The sequence below is a fragment of the Palaemon carinicauda genome, chromosome 18, assembly GCF_036898095.1.
Source record: "Palaemon carinicauda isolate YSFRI2023 chromosome 18, ASM3689809v2, whole genome shotgun sequence".
Classification (NCBI taxonomy): domain Eukaryota; kingdom Metazoa; phylum Arthropoda; class Malacostraca; order Decapoda; family Palaemonidae; genus Palaemon; species Palaemon carinicauda.
In genome coordinates this window covers 80,359,018-80,376,517 of record NC_090742.1, presented here as the reverse complement: position 1 = coordinate 80,376,517, position 17,500 = coordinate 80,359,018, and the positions used below count along the sequence as shown (strand labels likewise).

General features: G+C 36.1%; 1 protein-coding gene across 4 annotated transcripts in view; it reads right to left on the bottom strand.

Moving 5' to 3' along the window:
• LOC137657908 (protein abrupt-like) overlaps positions 1 to 17,500 on the bottom strand; it is a 417,288-nt gene that overhangs the window by 303,490 nt on the left and 96,298 nt on the right. For 2 of the 4 annotated variants that reach the window (XM_068392551.1, XM_068392552.1), the window contains exon 3: positions 8,031 to 8,073. The exons of the other annotated variants lie outside the window; for them this stretch is intronic. In XM_068392551.1, coding sequence (XP_068248652.1) covers positions 8,031 to 8,033 — 3 coding nt within the window. In that variant the 5' untranslated portion in view covers positions 8,034 to 8,073. The remainder of the gene's footprint in view (positions 1 to 8,030; positions 8,074 to 17,500) is intronic. 4 annotated transcript variants of the gene reach the window in all.

Genomic DNA, 17,500 nt, shown 5'->3' with positions numbered 1-17,500 from the left:
TTTCTGCATTTACACGCACGTTTGTGCGTCTGTAGATGCAAATGCGTTTGTAATTACCTTCAGTAATATAACAAAGGAACGTTCTTGTACAGATCGCAAGTCTATGTGCGTTCATATTTGAAATTGTATGGGCTGGAAGAAAGGTTTTCTAGTCTTGAAAACCTCCTTGCCTTGATGCCAGTTTTCCTCTCTAGGCTATTTTCCATGTTGGAGCTCTTGGACTAAAAACATCTGGCTGTTCCTGCTAGGGTTGTAGCTTAGCTAGTTAAAATAATAATAATAATAATAATAAGAAGAAGAAGAAGAAGAGGAATCCATCAAATAAACCATGTGTCTGAAGGATTAGATGCAGTGTAGCAGCCTGACCAAATACAGAAAAAAAGATTACCCAATTCTAACTGCCAGGACTGTACACCGATATCACTCGGAACCCTCAGGTGTGCGGTCGCAATGGGTGTATTGTGTTACCGATACGAGTTCATATCGGAGCTTCTCTTTCGAGTGACGCTCACACGTTCTCGTCCATGGTATACCTGCTGAATTACATTATGGTTTCCGGCAATTAGCTCTGAGACGTAGTTCTCTACTTTCTCTTTGATTTCACGCGAGTTCTTGCGTCGTTCCTAATTACTAGCTTATGCCGATACAAAATTCAATCAGCTTTTTTTTTTACAGGCTGAGAGATATTGATGATGACAGTGAAGATGAGAATAACGGATACTGGCATGAAATCGGTGGAAATAAAGTGCGACTTTTCTTTTGCCATAATTTTTGGAGGGGATAGAAATCGCCTTGGCGATTAAACTGACCATTTCCAGCCACAACTCTGCAGCCTGCCGGCTTCGTCTCCAAAATCTGGACGATCTCCAAACCATTCTAGTTTGGTGTTCGAGGGCGCGGCCGCCTCTGGCCGGTCCCACCTACCATCGTTTACTACCTCCGGGGAAAATTTCCCATTCTAACGAGTCAACGACGCTTTCGTAAGAATTCATTCCGGTCATCACGTCGCAAACGATATCATCAGTAAGCGTTTCAACCATATTTCCCTCACAATGTCATTGAATTTTCGGTTTTGATGTCAATTCCTGTCTCAAGCAAAATCTAACGTGAAGGGATGGGGTCACTCATTTACTATTCACGATGAGCGACAACATTGCATAAGGAATACTTTACAGCGGGTGAGGATTTCTAACCACAGAAGTATTCCTTTCGTAAGAAGATTCTTAATCCATTAAGAAGTGTTTAAATCCATCCGATGCTTATCTAGGACTTCAGGTTACGCATTGCTATTTGCTGGTCATAGTTCGCTGAAGTGGTGAGCACAAAAACTCAAACAAGTGTAAATATTAGGTTACTGAAAACTCAATTGCTTCCTTCTTGCGTGCACGTATGACTATTCATTCATAGGTAAAAACTCACGTGATGCACTGATCGATGGTAATGAATGCTGGCACGCATTCAAGCAAGCAAGAAAAAAGTAATATGTAATAACCACCGACATTTGTATTTCTTTACTAGGGAGTTTTGCAGAATTTTTTTTACTCGGTAATGGATTCAATAACTTGGAAAATTAAGCATTGAGCCCCTATTTCTTATGATCCCAAAACTATATCTACGGCTAAATTCATGAGAGAGAGAGAGAGAGAGAGAGAGAGAGAGAGAGAGAGAGAGAGAGAGAGAGAGAGAGAGAGAGAGAGAGAGGGAGAGAGAGAGACCACATGACCTTGTCTTACTAAATTCGGAGAGAGCGAAAGAGAGAGGAGAGGGATCATGACCATATTTCTTAAGCTAATTCAAAATAAAAAGAATACAAAGGCAGCGATGTAAAAATTATACAATAGTAACGCTGAAAACGCCACAAGATCTAGATTCGTAACATCTCGGCTATTCCAGGGAGTCATTTAATGCACGTTCACACTAACTTAAAACCCGTTAGAATGACTCAATGAAGTCGTTACGGAAATTCCCTATCATACAGATTATAACCGCATTTACATGTTTCCTTATTTGCTTTCCTCACTGGGCTATTTTCTCGTTGGAGCTCTTGTGCTTATAGCATCTTACTTGTCCAACTAGGGTTGTAGCTTAGATGAGGAAGATGATAATAATAATAATAATAATAATAATAATAATAATAATGGAAATTGTATAATAATAATAAGAATAACCATTACAATAATAATAATAATAATAATAATAATAATAATAATAATAATAATAATAATAAATAATGGAAATCATCTTCACGGAAGCTATAGCCATCTTCTAAGAAAAAATAAAAAAATGAAAACTTTCCTAATTTACAAGAGCATTTTCATCTCATTGGACTTTATTTAGTTCTTATAATTATTTACAAGCTTCTAATTCTATTTCCGAGTCATGCAGCTGCAACTGCACATCATTCATCCTATTCGTTTAACAAATTTTGTTTCAGTCTTGATATTGCATTTATATTAAAAGCTGAGTTCAGTTGAATATTTCAAAATCTGCAATTATTTAATTGCAGAAGTTTCCAGGGGAATTCTATGAATATTGTCATTTCACAAGATTTTACCCCCCCTCTCTCTCTCTCTCTCTCTCTCTCTCTCTCTCTCTCTCTCTCTCTCTCTCTCTCTCTCCTTATAAGTTTCGAAAAGCTATACGTGCTTTGAAGCGATTGTTGCACACACACAAACACACACACATTATACATACATATATATATATATATATATATATATATATATATATATATATATATATATATATATATATATATATATATATATAATACAGTATATATCGTTTTCTGAGTGGAGATACCTTAACGTGTTGAAATGGTTTGTGTATCGTCGTGATAAGCAAATATGTACTATTCAGAGCCACCCATACTAGGTTGGTTTGCTGTGAGCAATCAGACCAAAGTCTCCCACCATCACAAATCCTCAGTTGGCCAGCGCGTTAATGAAAACTGGCCAAACTCCTGACATAAATAAAGTCATGTCTGAGGCTTTTTTTTTTTTTTTTTTTTTTTTTTTTTTTTTTTTTTTTTTTTTGTCCTGCAGTGAACTAGAAACGGCTGCATTGGTTGTTGTTGTAGTGTATTCATCACGTAAACCTGATAACAGAATCTTAATGCATAAGGGAAATTGAATGAATATACATATTTCTTCACAGATTATGAATCCGGAATCACACCGGTATACTTGATTAAATTCTACACATCATATTTGCGACATAGCTCAAACAGCAATTCATAGTCGAAGGTAATGAGCGATACGCTGCCTCAGTCTTCACTTGCCACTTTATGTTTTTCATTTTCCCATAATTCTATGCGAGCTACATTCCTTTTACGCATTATGCAAGTAGCTTTCGATAGCTAAAGATGCAATAGGTGGAAAAGATCGTTTGGCGAATAACAAAATGTAAATATATATACATATATATAGAAAAAAAATTGAATTTTGCTTTGAGAAAAATAGATAAGCAAAATGATTATTATAAAGATTTGATAATGAAAAAATTCTAATGAATTCTTCTGAACGTCACCATCCCCACCTCACCCCTCATACGCGTTATAGCGCCTTTGAACATCACGAAGGAAATGAAGACCTTTCTCGCCTATAACAGTCGAACCTTGGTCCCATTCACTTCGTTATAGCACTCAAGAACATCAGTTATTAAATCCGCATTACGATCCACATACTCATAAAGCTACCGGCCATCACTTGCACGCAACTATTTAAAACCATCTCCGATCAAAAATTCTCACGCAACCTTTATCGACTGGATACGCGAGTTCCCTTACATGTTTTGAGAATTATGAGGTGTCTCCGAATAATAAACAGCCTGGCTTCGGATTAGGTTGTGTGCATACCCTCTTCACACGGGAGTAGGGGGGCTGGGCAAATCATAATCTATAAGCACCTTAAGAGGTGTTATCGGATCACAAAGCAAATGTCATGCAATTGATCTCGATACACACCTTAACGTGCATCCCCTTTGTTCTACAACTGCAAATGAATTCTGTGTAGGCTATAAAAAACTGAAGGGAGGCTTTTCAGATATCTATGGGCACTGCGGTTGATATTGAGGGTATGATCACGAGTGTAAATTTTGTAATATATACAGTATATAATAATATACATATCTATACAGTATATATCAATATATATATATATATATATATATATATATATATATATATATATATGTATAATATATACATATATATTATATATAATCATTTATTTATACACACAAACACACACACATACACACACACACACACACATATATATATATATATATATATATATATATATATATATATATATATATATATATATATATATAAATGTGTGTGTGTGTGTGTGTGTGTGCATAAGAGCTGTATGAGAGCACATGAGGAAAAATATGGTAAACTGTGGGTTATGATTAAAGAAAGGAAGGAGAACCGACCAGTTGGGGAGTTTTAAGATTCCTTGATGAGGTCATGGGCTCTGCAGGGAATATTTGTGTGTATAAGGGGGAGGGGGCGACTAACAACAGGGAACGAAAAGGGTGAGTAGTGGATGAGGAGATAAAGATTTACTGAAGTAAATAAGAAAGATAGCAGGTGCAGGCATATGAGAGGATGGCTAGGGTAATTAAGAATAAATTGAGAGAAAAAAACGGCATGTGCTAATAACAGAGAAAGTAAAATATGGATGTTGAAGGAAAAAAAGAATAAAGATGTTGAAGCTATTGAGATGATTACTGGTGTAGCATGTGCAGTTGTAATAAAAACTGATAAGAAGAAAATTCGAAGATACGCAGAATGAATAGTAAAAAGATTAGTATAGGTGAAAAAGAAGGACCAGAGGAATTTGAGGTGGTCTGGTCACGTGAGAAGACTGGCGGATAGGACTGGAAGGCGCAATGTGTGTAGGGTATTCGATGGGTTGCTGATGAGCCTTCTGAGTAGAGGTATATTGGGACTGATGTTGTGGAAGCCATATGGCGCAGTAGGTTCGTCCATAATACAGCAGTTAAAGAATGAATGTGGCAGTGACTTTATTTTCATCTCTAGAGACACCCAATGTTAATGAAAACAACTTTATGATATATATATATATATATATATATATATATATATATATATAAATATATAAATGTGTGTGTGTGTAAGTGACTAAGTATCACAGACCAATAGAAGATTTATAATCATTCAGTTATTGTAAGGAGAGAGAGAGAGAGAGAGAGAGAGAGAGAGAGAGAGAGAGAGAGAGAGAGAGATCATAAATGACATCAGTTGCAAACAATCAGTTATCACAGATGTCGTCACGATTTAATGCAAAATTGATGCCAAATGAAGAATATGTCATGAACAGTATCAGTAAGCCCATCAAGTTAAGAACTTAGTATATATTTGAAATGTTTTCCATTAACGAGAATCTGTTTATGGTGTTAATATGCATTATAGATCGTATTCAACATTAGGTTCAGGGCACCAACCACCAGTTGAGATAGTAACGCTAGAGGGTTATGTGGTCTTTTGACTGACTAGACAGTACTACATTGGAGCCTTCTCTTTGGTTCCGGTTCATTTTCTCTTTGCTTACACGCATAAACAGCGAATAGTCTAGCCTATTCTTTACTTATTCTCCTCTGGCCTCATACACCTGACAACCCTGAGATTACCAAACAATTCTTCTTCACCCAAGGGGCTACCTACTGCACTGTAATTGTTCTGTGGACAATTTCCTCTTGTTAATGGTAGAAGAAACTCTTTAGCTATGGTCAGCAGCTCTTCTAGGAGGACACTCTAAAATCAAACCATTGTTCTCTAGTCTTGGGTAGTGCCATAGCCTCTGTACCAGGGTCTTCCACTGTCTTGGGTTAGAGTTCTCTTGCTTGAGGGTACACTTGGGCACGCTGTTCTGTCTTGTTTCTCTTCCTCTTGTTTTGCTGTATTTTTCTTGTTTATTCAGGAGATATTTACTTTTTTGTTGTTACTCTTCTTAAAAATTCTATTAATCCTTGTTTCCTTTCCTCACTGGGCTATTTTCCTTGTTGGAGCCCCTGGGCTTATAGCATCCTGCTTTTCCAACTAGGGTTGTAGCTTAGCAAATAATAATAATAATAATAATAAAATTAATAATAATAATAATAATAATAATAATAATAATAATAAATAATAATATAGAAATTAGGACACTGATTTCAATGCCATTTGCAGTCTAGACGTTTCAGTCTGTACATTTTGAAGTGTTTCAAAATGAAGTTCGTTACAGAGTCTAAGTGCGATAGCTCATAAGCAAGTTTTTATTATTTCATTCGATATTAGTATTTCAGGAGCACTAGACATACCCACCCCAGTGTATAAATATGAATTATTTCATATATACCTTTACATATTTTAATTTCATAACTGACGTACAAGTGTTGAAGAGGCATCTTAAGAATAAATTAACATATTTTGTCTTCTTGAGAAAATCAGCTTTTGAAGACTTCAATACATTGAAACAGATAATCACATTCACGAGTAAAAATAATTCTCAAGTACAATATCAATTTTCCCTCCACACCAAAATGGATTATTTTAGTGGTTAAAACCTGGAGTAACATCAACATCAAAATGTGATATATTTTCTAAATCAAATATTCTAATATATCATAAGTTAGGAATCTAATGGAAATCCACTAATATCGATTGATCACATCAAGAGAATAGCTAAGTTCAATGGGGGTAAGATCATTATTTATAGAGAACTCTTTTTGAGTGTAAGTTATTCTCAAGGTATATTTAATCGGATATTTGTGGCTTGTTTAGTATTTCAAGTCATTCACACATATACAACATACATTTTATATATATATATATATATATATATATATATATATATATATATATATATATATATGTATATGTATATGTATATATATATATATATATATATATATATATATATATATATATATATATATATATATATATATATAATCGTCATATACCTTAATCCCCTTCAGAATGATGGAACTAGAAATGTGTAGCTCTCTGGTTCCTCAATACATCTTTGAGAGCGATGTTACAGGCGAAGTGATATCTTTTTACTCCAGCAGATATTGAAACCCATTTACTGGAGGATAGATTGATGGGCGATGAAAAGCAAATAATCCACGGATCTACCGAACATAAGCTAAGTGTTGTACCACTTACCCAAGTTCCCACTCTATGTGCTATCTATGTGTGTGTGTGAATATATATATATATATATATATATATATATATATAAATATATATATATATATATATATATATATATAATATATAAATATATATATATATATATATATATATATATAATATATAAATATATATATATATATATATATATATATATATATATACATAATATACAGTATATATATACAGTATATATATACAATATATATAATATATATATATATATATATATATATATATATATATATATATATATATATATATATATATACAGTATAAATATATATATATATATATATATATATATATATATATATATATATATATATATAAATTTATACAGTATATATATATATATATATATATATATATATATATATATATATATATATATATAAGCAGGCAAGGAAAATATAATTATAGTAAGAATTAATCTTACATAAAATAACTGTAACATACACAAGAGGAAAAAAACCCAGTAAGATATGAAGGTTAATAAAAGTAACGATATCACATCAAATGAAATTGAAAAGATAGGACCAGACATGTGGGGATCGAGTTATTTAAAACAAAGAATAATAAAAATCATTCGAAATAAAGGCTAACTTTTAATAGACCGAAAATCTATAAATGTTATTATATTTAGGAAAATTTTGGGGATAAACAATTAGGAGTAAAATATAAATGATGATGAAGATTTTCCCTTTTAAGACAAATAATGATAATGATAAAATGTAATTATATCATTCAAGATTGAGTAAAATATGTGATGGGTAATGGTAAATTTGTTACACAAAACTGAGAAACATTTCTAGTTACTGACCATTCTTTTGCTTGGGTCGACAGATCACCTCCCAATCCTTCTCCTGTAAGGAATATTTACAGTCAGAATCATGAAATGTTATCATATTTCTGCTAATGTTAAAATGTACTTAATTTATTTAACAATATGTATCATGTACTTTGCATGTATTTCAGTATTATGTCTAGGTTTTTAGAAACAAACAAAGAAGTTTAATGATTTTTTTCTCAAAATCTCTACAGTAGGCGTTTATACATTTTTTTCTTTGTCAATTTATCCTGCGCATGGAAAATTTATCGGTCTGAGAATTTTAGATGCAAATTATGCATAAATATGTAACTAAGTTTATTTTACCATTGGAGTTAACAAATCAAAAGTGAATTACAGCGATAATTTGTCGCTGTCGTGTCTGACACACCAAGTGTTTCGAGGATGGAAAATCAAACAATGTTTCGAACAGTTCGAAGCATTTGAAGCATCTGGCACTGCTTCCATTCTGGCTTCATGTGACCAACACATGAGACCGAGAGAATACTTCTCCTACTATTAAATGATTTCATCGCGTAATCTATGAGCTATGGTGATAAGAAATTATTCATTATTTTTTCATAGAAACACATCATCAACGTTTATTTTATGCAAACAAATAAGTTTTCTTCATCAGGGCTTGCAACTTTCAGAATCGTGACTCGGGAAACACGGAAAACTGGCAGCCCTGCGTGCTCACCTGGATAAGCCTGAGGCAATTATGACAGGTGCGCAAGAATATAACTTTCCCATATCTCCTTATAAAACTATCTTCTTTTCATTGGTTGGTTTCGAATGCTATGCATTGCTTTTAAAGAAAAAGTTATTTTACTGAGAGCTACAATGATTTTTTCCTTACGGGGTTTAGAAAACTGGAAAAAACTACTATAAATAATGCTACTTGATAACTTTGCCTTCCGTCGAGTCTGTAGCATACCAACTATTGTTGAAAAGTTTCAATATATTGATGTAACCTTCTCGCAGTGCTATCGCTATCAATATAAATGACTGAACCGATTGGATCATAATGCAGTTGTCCATTCCATACAATCTAATGAATACTTACTATTCATCTCGATGACATCAGAATTTCATTCACACCTACATTCATCAAAAGGATTAGTGGTATTTTGGGACTTCTTAGCACACTTGTTTCCTCAAAGTTTTGAATTTCTAACTGGTCAAGGCGTAAGTTTAGATGAGAAAATATATGAGTCCTAAGATTTATGACTGATTCAAATGACCTTGCAAAGAAACATGACTGCGAATGTACTTCCAAACCGCGCTGAAAATATATGAAAAATGTATCATAAGGCAACTCGCCAGCCGTCTGACCTAAGTCTGGTAGCATCATTCCAGACAAGAATGTCCCAAAGTCCCATAGTTGTTCTTGCAATTGCAAGCAATATTAGCTTTGAAGTGGGCACAATACTCATTTGCTAACATGATCTACACTCCCTTATCTCGTTGAAAAAAATCTGTCGAGGTCAGGAGCATTCTTTCGGCACTTAATAGATATACAGCGAAGACGTAGTTGACGTCAATCTCGTGGAAACGAACATTCTCGAGGACTGCTGGGAGAGCGAGGAGGATGCCTGAGATGTAAGAGAGAGAGAGAGAGAGAGAGAGAGAGAGAGAGAGAGAGAGAGAGAGAGAGATGAACGAAAAGAGAGAGAGAGAGAGAGAGAGAGAGAGAGAGAGAGAGAGAGAGAGAGAGAGAGAGAGAGAGAGAGAGAGAGAGACGGTGGAATGCCACCATGAACTTGCTTCGTAAAACTACACCGCTAAAACCTTAGCAGTAAACTCGAGCCCGCGACCGTATGTATTGACATCATGTTCCCCTTTGCGTTCCCTATTCGTACCCTAGTGGATGACTAATGGACTCTCGGTGTTGTATGCATGGTAGGGGTGGGTTAAGTAAGGTAATATAGTAGGCGCATATTTCCCCCACCCAAACGCCATAGCAGGTGCTTATGTATATGAGTGAGCGCTGTTTACTGCGATTCTCTCTCTCTCTCTCTCTCTCTCTCTCTCTCTCTCTCTCTCTCTCTCTCTCTCTCTCTCTCTACGTCACAGGAAACAAATCATTATTGAATGGAGATCGGAGAGCCTCCCTCCTCCACACAGTACTATGATGTGCCGTAGCATTTGTTGGCAAGTTTCGGTTTCGCGTAAAGGAAATACATTACTATCCGAAATAAATTTGTGTTAATCCACTTCCCAACACAAGCGTTGATCACAATACTAGCGAGCAGTCTCGTCTTTCCATTTTCGCTACATGAAATGTAGACGATGAATCGGAATAACGGAGTAGGGAGAGAGAAAGGGGAGAGGGGATGGGGGAACCGGCACGAAATTCCTTTGCACAGATCTTCCAAAAGGTCAGAAGAAATTTCAGTCCTTTGTCATTTGTTCTCTGCAACCGAAAGGCAAATCAATAAAGTCGCCTTCGGTGTGTTTCACGTGGACGAAATGCGGCTATGCAATCCTGCAAGGTTAAAACCTTAATGGTCTGTGCCCTTGGAAATAACCAGAGCAAAAAGAAGAAAAAAAAAAGGAGAGGGAGATACAGGGTGTTCATAGCTACAGTATGAGGAAAAGAATAGGGTGGTGAGAGGGACGTTGAGTGGGTATAAATAAGAATAGCCCGTATCTGATGTAGTCAAAGTCATTATCTCTCTCTCTCTCTCTCTCTCTCTCTCTCTCTCTCTCTCTCTCTCTCTCTCTCTCTCTCTCCTAGTGTGTGAGTTTGTGCGTGTCAGTTTCACAGTGCATGGAACTCAGCACAGTAAAATGGGGGTCATCCCAACGTAATTCATTTACCGTCGCGTTTCCACAGCATTTTTGTTTGTTAGTTGGCTTTTGAGTAGCAGCTCTCTCTCTCTCTCTCTCTCTCTCTCTCTCTCTCTCTCTCTCTCTCTCTCTCTCTCTCTCAGCCACCATTGCCAGATAGAGTCCATTTCGCGACAGGATGATCGATAACGCGAACTTCTCTTTTTTTTTTTTTTTTACATTTCGCGTTGCTCGCAATACAAAAATGAGATAGCTTATGGTATGAATACATTGTAATTACTTCTATAGTCTATTTATATGTTCTTTAGAGAGAGAGAGAGAGAGAGAGAGAGAGAGAGAGAGGGGGGGGGGTATGGATTTAAGTTTAACCAATGTCTGAATAACTTTTGATAATTTTAAGAGAGAGAGAGAGAGAGAGAGAGAGAGAGAGAGAGAGAGAGAGAGAGAGAGAGACTTAAGGTTAACATAAATGACTGAATAACTTTTAATAGTAATTTTAAAGAGAGAGAGAGAGAGAGAGAGAGAGAGAGAGAGAGAGAGAGAGAGAGAGAGAGAGAGAGAGAGAGAGAGAGGGGGGGGGTATGGATTTAAGTTTAACCAATGTCTGAATAACTTTTGATAATTTTAAGAGAGAGAGAGAGAGAGAGAGAGAGAGAGAGAGAGAGAGAGAGAGAGAGAGAGAGAGAGAGAGACTTAAGGTTAACATAAATGACTGAATAACTTTTATTAGTAATTTTAAAGAGAGAGAGAGAGAGAGAGAGAGAGAGAGAGAGAGAGAGAGAGAAAGAGAGAGAGAGAGTCTGCATCAAGAAAAAATAAATTCAAAAGGGCTTCTCCTGGACGCAGCTAAAAGCAATATAACATATTCAATTTCAATGCCTTGACCTTCAGAATTGCATTTCAACAATGGAAATCAAGCATTCGGGCTTCGTGGTAAAGTCGATATTTAAAGAACGAGGTTGTTAGTGGATGGGTAGTAGGCATGCACCCTTAAACTCAAGCTACAAAGTGTAATGTGGAGTTTTTTCTTTTAAACCCGAGCCTTTCTGCCCAACAAATTCTTGGAAATACAGGGATATGCACTAATATATATATATATATATATATATATATATATATATATATATATATATATATATATATATATATATATATATATATATATATATATATATTCTTTTTTGTGGGGTTGAAGGTTAGGGACTGATGGGAACTGGTTAATGGAGTACGGAAGAATTACAGAGCAACATAACAACAGGCTATAAATATCACGCTTCCGGAAATGACGTAATCGAAGATTGAAGTATATACTGAGAGAGAGAGAGAGAGAGAGAGAGAGAGAGAGAGAGAGAGAGAGAGAGAGAGAGAGAGAGTATGTGTGTAGCTCATGGGGAGCGAGCGAGGGCGTGGAAGATGTAATGAGAGAGAGAGAGAGAGAGAGAGAGAGAGAGAGAGAGAGAGAGAGAGAGAGAGAGAGAGAGAGCAACCAGACTGAAGAGAGCGCGACTGAATTACTGTATAGCAACCTCGGCAAGGACTGCTTGCAGTATGTCTGTCTGGTGCGATGTGTTTCCCCCAGATTTCTGCGATATGCCGTCCTCATGACGGTTATGCAATTTCATGGAATATCGTGGCTACGGTTTTCCTGTTCAAGTCCTCCTCCTCCTCCTCCTCCTCTTCCTCCCCACACCGCCTTAGTAGAAGTGCCTGTTCATTCGAACAGTAGACGGCATAGACTCGTAACCGTCCGTTGTGTCAATGGCCCGTCTTATTCGCTCCTTCTTTCGCCCGGGGAAATAACGCATTTCTCAAGGGCTGGCGACGAATGCATGCGACTCCACAAACTGAGGAGGAAATTCTTATTTACAGGATTTTACAAAATAAATGAAGGGGACAGGAAGGGAATAAATCCTCCATAGGATTACAATTCCTGCAACATGTATGGTAGATTCGATCGCTATTTTCAGTACAAGGTTGAAATTCCTGTGGCATCGACAGCAGGGGTACCGAAGTTGTTAATATTGTTGTAGAAATAAAAAGTCTTTGTCTCGGTGCTTCGGTTCCGAAGGAATAAAATCATGTAGGTAGAGTGATCACTTGGCGGGAATTTGGGTTTAAGTGTATCATGCTTGACCTAGCAATTCACAACTTTAATTACCTTCTTTACATTCGTAGAATCTTTCATGCTCTACTTACGGTCTGCCATATATGAAATCTCACCTTAGTACCAAATAATAATGATGAAACATGTGAATGTGAGTATAAAAATAATCTTATATACAAAATTATATGAAATAAAAAAAAGAAAAAAAAAGAGATCGAACGCTAGGAAAATATGCACAAGCCCGCTTAAAAGCCAAATATTATCCAAGAGTAAATGAATTAGTTGCATAGCAGTTGGGACAGAGGTGAAAGCAAAAAAAAAAAAAAGAAGAAAAATCTTGAAGGCAAAAATTTCGAAAGCAGAGCGAAAACATGAAATAATAAAACCAAGCAACAGAAGAGAGAGAGAGAGTTGAGAACGGTTCAAGGTGACTATGGAGATAATGATTAATCTTTCTCATCTTTGCAATTTTCATTTAGTAGCCGTCACATGCCAGTTGTGCAAAGTTGTGGAGGACAGGTAAAAGAAGAAGAAGAAGAAGAAGACGACGACTAGAAGTGTTTCTTTATTGCCTCAGAGGAAGAAGGTGAAAAAGACTAGAAATATTCTTTAATTTTCTCAGAAGAGGAGTAGATACGTTATTTCAGTGCCCTAAAAGAAGAAGAAGAAAAAGGAAAAAGAATAAAAAATAAGAAACGATTCTTCATTGCTTCAGAAGAAGAATAGAAACGTTTCTCCATTGCAGAAGAAGAAGAAGATACAAAAGAAGACTAGAAACGTTTCATCATTGCCACAGAAGAAAAAGAAGAATAAAAGGCTAGAAACGATTCTTCATTACGTCAGCAGAAGAAGAAGAAGGAGAAGAAGAAGGGCCTAAAAACGATTCTTTATTGCCTAAGAAGAAGAAGAAGAAGAAGAAGAAGAAGAAGAAGAAGAATAAGAAAACTAAAAACGTTTCTTCATTGCCTCAGAAGAAGAAGAGGAATAGAAAAGTTTCTTCATTGTCTCAGATAAAAAGGAGGAAGACGAAGATGAAGACTTGAAACATTCCTTCCTTGCCTAAGAAGAAAAAAGAAGGAGAAGAAGAAAAGACTAGAAACATTTCTTCATTGCCTCAGAAGAAGAAGAAGAAGAAGAAGAAGAAGAAACGTTTCTTCATTACCTCAGAAGAAGAAGAAGAAGAAAACGAGGAGGAAGAAGAAAGAGGAAGGAAAGATTACAAATGTTTCTTGATTGCTTGAGAAGAAGAAAAAGAAACGTTTCTTCATTACCTCATATGAAGAAGAAGAAGAAAAGACTAAAAACGTTTCTTCATTGCCTGAGAAGAAGAAAAAGAAATGTATATTCATTACCTCATATGAAGAAGAAGAAGAAGAAGAAGAAGAAGAAGAAGAAGAAGAAGAAGGAAAGATTACAAACATTTCCTCATTGCTTGAGAAGAAGAAGAAGAAGAAGAAAAGACTACAAACGTTTCTTCATTGCCTGAGAAAAAAGAAGAAGAAGAAGAAGAAAAGTCTACAAACATTTCTTCATTGCTTGAGAAGAAGAAGAAGAAGAAGAAGAAGAAGAACTACAATCGTTTCTTTATTGCCTGAGAAGAAGAAGAAGAAGAAGAAGAAGAAGAAGAAGAAAAGACTAAAAATGTTTCTTCATTGCCTCATAAAAAGAAGAGGAATAGAAACATTTCTTCATTGCCTGAGATGAAGAAGAAGAAAAAGAATAAGACTAGAAACTTTTCTTCATTGCCTAAGAAGAAGAATAAGAAGACTAAGAAGAAGAAGAAGAATAGAAACGTTTCTTCATTGCCTCAGAAGAAGACGAAGAAGAAGAAGAAAAAAAAAAGGAAGACGAAAGACTAGAAACGTTTCTTCATTGCTTCAGAAGAAGAAGAAGAAGAAGAAGAAGAAGAAGAAAAAGAAGACGAAAGAGGAAGAAAAGAACACAAACTCTTTATCATTGCCTAAGAAGAAGAAGAAGAAGAAGAAGAAGAAAAGACTAGAAACGTTTCTTCATTGTCTCAAAAGAAGAAAAAGACTAGAAACGTTTCTTCATTCCTTCAGTAGAAGAAGACTAAGAACGTTTCTTCACTTCTTTCAGAATAAGATGAAGAAGATATAAACGTTTCTTCATTGCCAAAGAAGAAGAAGAAGAAGAAAGAGGAAGAAAATACTAAAAACGTTTCTTAATTGCCTCAGAATGAGAAGAGTAGAAACGTTTCTTCATTGCCTCAGAAGAAGAAGAAGACTAGAAACGTTCCTTCCTTTCCTCAGAAGACTAAAAACGTTGCTTCCTTGCCTCAAAAGAAGAAGACTAGAAACGTTACTTCATTGCCACAGAAGAAGAAAACTAGAAACGTTCCTTCGTTGCCTCAAAAGTAGAAGACTAGAAACGTTCTTTCCTTGCCTTAGAAGAGAAAGACTAGAAAAGTTTCTTCACTGCCTCAGAAGACTGGAATTGTTACTTAATTGCCACAGAAAAAAAGACTAGGAACGTTCCTTCCTTGCTTTAGAAGAAGACTAGAAACGTTCCTTCCTTTCCTCAGAAGAAGAATAGAAACGTTCCTTCCTATCCTCAGAAGAAGACTAGAAAAGTTTCTTCCTTGCTTTAGAAGAAGACTAGAAACGTTACTTCATTGCCTCAGAGGAAGAGGACTAGAGACGTTCCTTAGTTGCCTCAAAAGAAGAAGACTAGAAACTTTCCTTCATTACCTCAAAAGAAGAAGACTAGAAACGTTCCTTCCTTGCTTTAGAAGAAGACTAGAAATGTTACTTCATTGTCTCAGAAGAAGAGGACTAGAGACGTTCCTTCATTGCCTCAAAAGAAGAAGACTAAAAACGTTCCTTCCTTGCTTCAGAAGAAGAATAAAAACGTTTCTTCATTGCCTAGGAAGAAAAAAACCGATAAAAAAGACTAGAAACGTTCCTTCCTTCCTCAGAAGAAGACTAGAAACGTTCCTCCCTTTCCTCAGCAGAAGACTAGAAACGTTCCTTCCTATCCTCAGAAGAAGACTACTAACTTTCCTTCCTTGCCTAAGAAGAAGAGTAAATACGTTCCTTTCCTTGCCTCAGAAGAAGACTAGAAACGTTTCTTCATTGCCACAGAAGAAGAAGACTAGAGACGTTCCTCCTTTGACTCAAAAGAAGACTAGAAATGTTCCTCCCTTTACTTAGAAGAAGACTAGAAACGTTCATCCCTTGCCTCAGAAGAAGACTAGAAATTTTCCTTTCCTTGCCTCAGAAGAAGACTAGAAACGTTTCTTCATTGCCACAGAAGAAGAAGACTGGAGACGTTCCTTCATTGCCTCAAAAAAATAAGACTAGAAACGTTCATTCCTTGCCGCAGAAGAACACTAGAAATGTCTCTTTATTGTCTAAGAAGAAAAAAAAGACAAAAAAAAAGACTAGAAACGTTCCTTCCTTGCCTCAGAATAAGACTAGAAACGTTCCTTCCTTTCCTGAGAAGAAGAATAGAAACGTTCCTTCCTATCCTCAGAAGACTAGAAACATTCCTTACTTGCCTCAGAAGAAGACTATAAACGTTCCTTTCCTTGCCTCAGAAGAAGACTAGAAACGTTTCTTCATTGCCACAGAAGAAGAGGACTAGAGACGTTCCTTCATTGCCTCAAAAGAAGACTAGATACGTTCCTTTCTTGCCTCAGAAGAAGAAGACTAAGAACATTTGTTTATTGTCTAAGGAGAAAAAACGACAAAAAAGACTAGAAATGTTCCTTCCTTGCCTCTGAAGAAGACTAGAAGCATTACTTCATTGCCAGAGAAGAATAAGACAAGAAACGTTCCTTCCTTGCCGCAGAAGAAGGCTAGAAACGTTCCTTCCTTGTCTCAGCAGAAGAGTAGAAACGCTTCTTTATTGTCTAAGAAGAAGAAAAATAAGACAAAAAAGACTAGAAACGTTCCTTCCTTGCCTCAGAAGAAGACTAGAAACGTTCCTTCCTATCCTCAGGAGAAGACTAGAAACATTCCTTCCTTGCCTCAGAAGAAGACTAGAAACGTTCCTTTCCTTGCCTCAGAGGAAGACTAGAAACGTTTCTTCATTGCCACAGAAGAAGAATAGAGACGGTCCTTCATTGCCTCAAAAGAAGAAGACTAGATACGTTCCTTCCTTGCCTCAGAAGAAGAAGACTAAGAACGTTTCTTTATTGCCTAAGGAGAAAAAACGACAAAAAAGACTAGAAACGTTCCTTCCTTGCTTGCTTCAGAAGAAGACTAGAAGCGTTACTTCATTGCCACAGAAGAATAAGACAAGAAACGTTCCTTCCTTGCCGCAGAATAAGGCTAAAAACGTTCCATCCTTGTCTCAGCAGGAGTAGAAACGTTTTTTATTGTCTAAGAAGAAGAAAAAGAAGACAAAAAAGACTAGAAACGTTCCTTCCTTGCCTCAGAAGAAGACTAGAAACGTTCCTTTCCTTGCCTCAGAAGAAGACTAGAAACGTTTCTTTATTGCCACAGAAGAAGACTAGAGACTTTCCGTCATTGCCTCAAAAGAAGAAGACTAGATACGTTCCTTCCTAGCTTCAGAAGAAGACTAGAAGCGTTACTTCATTGCCACA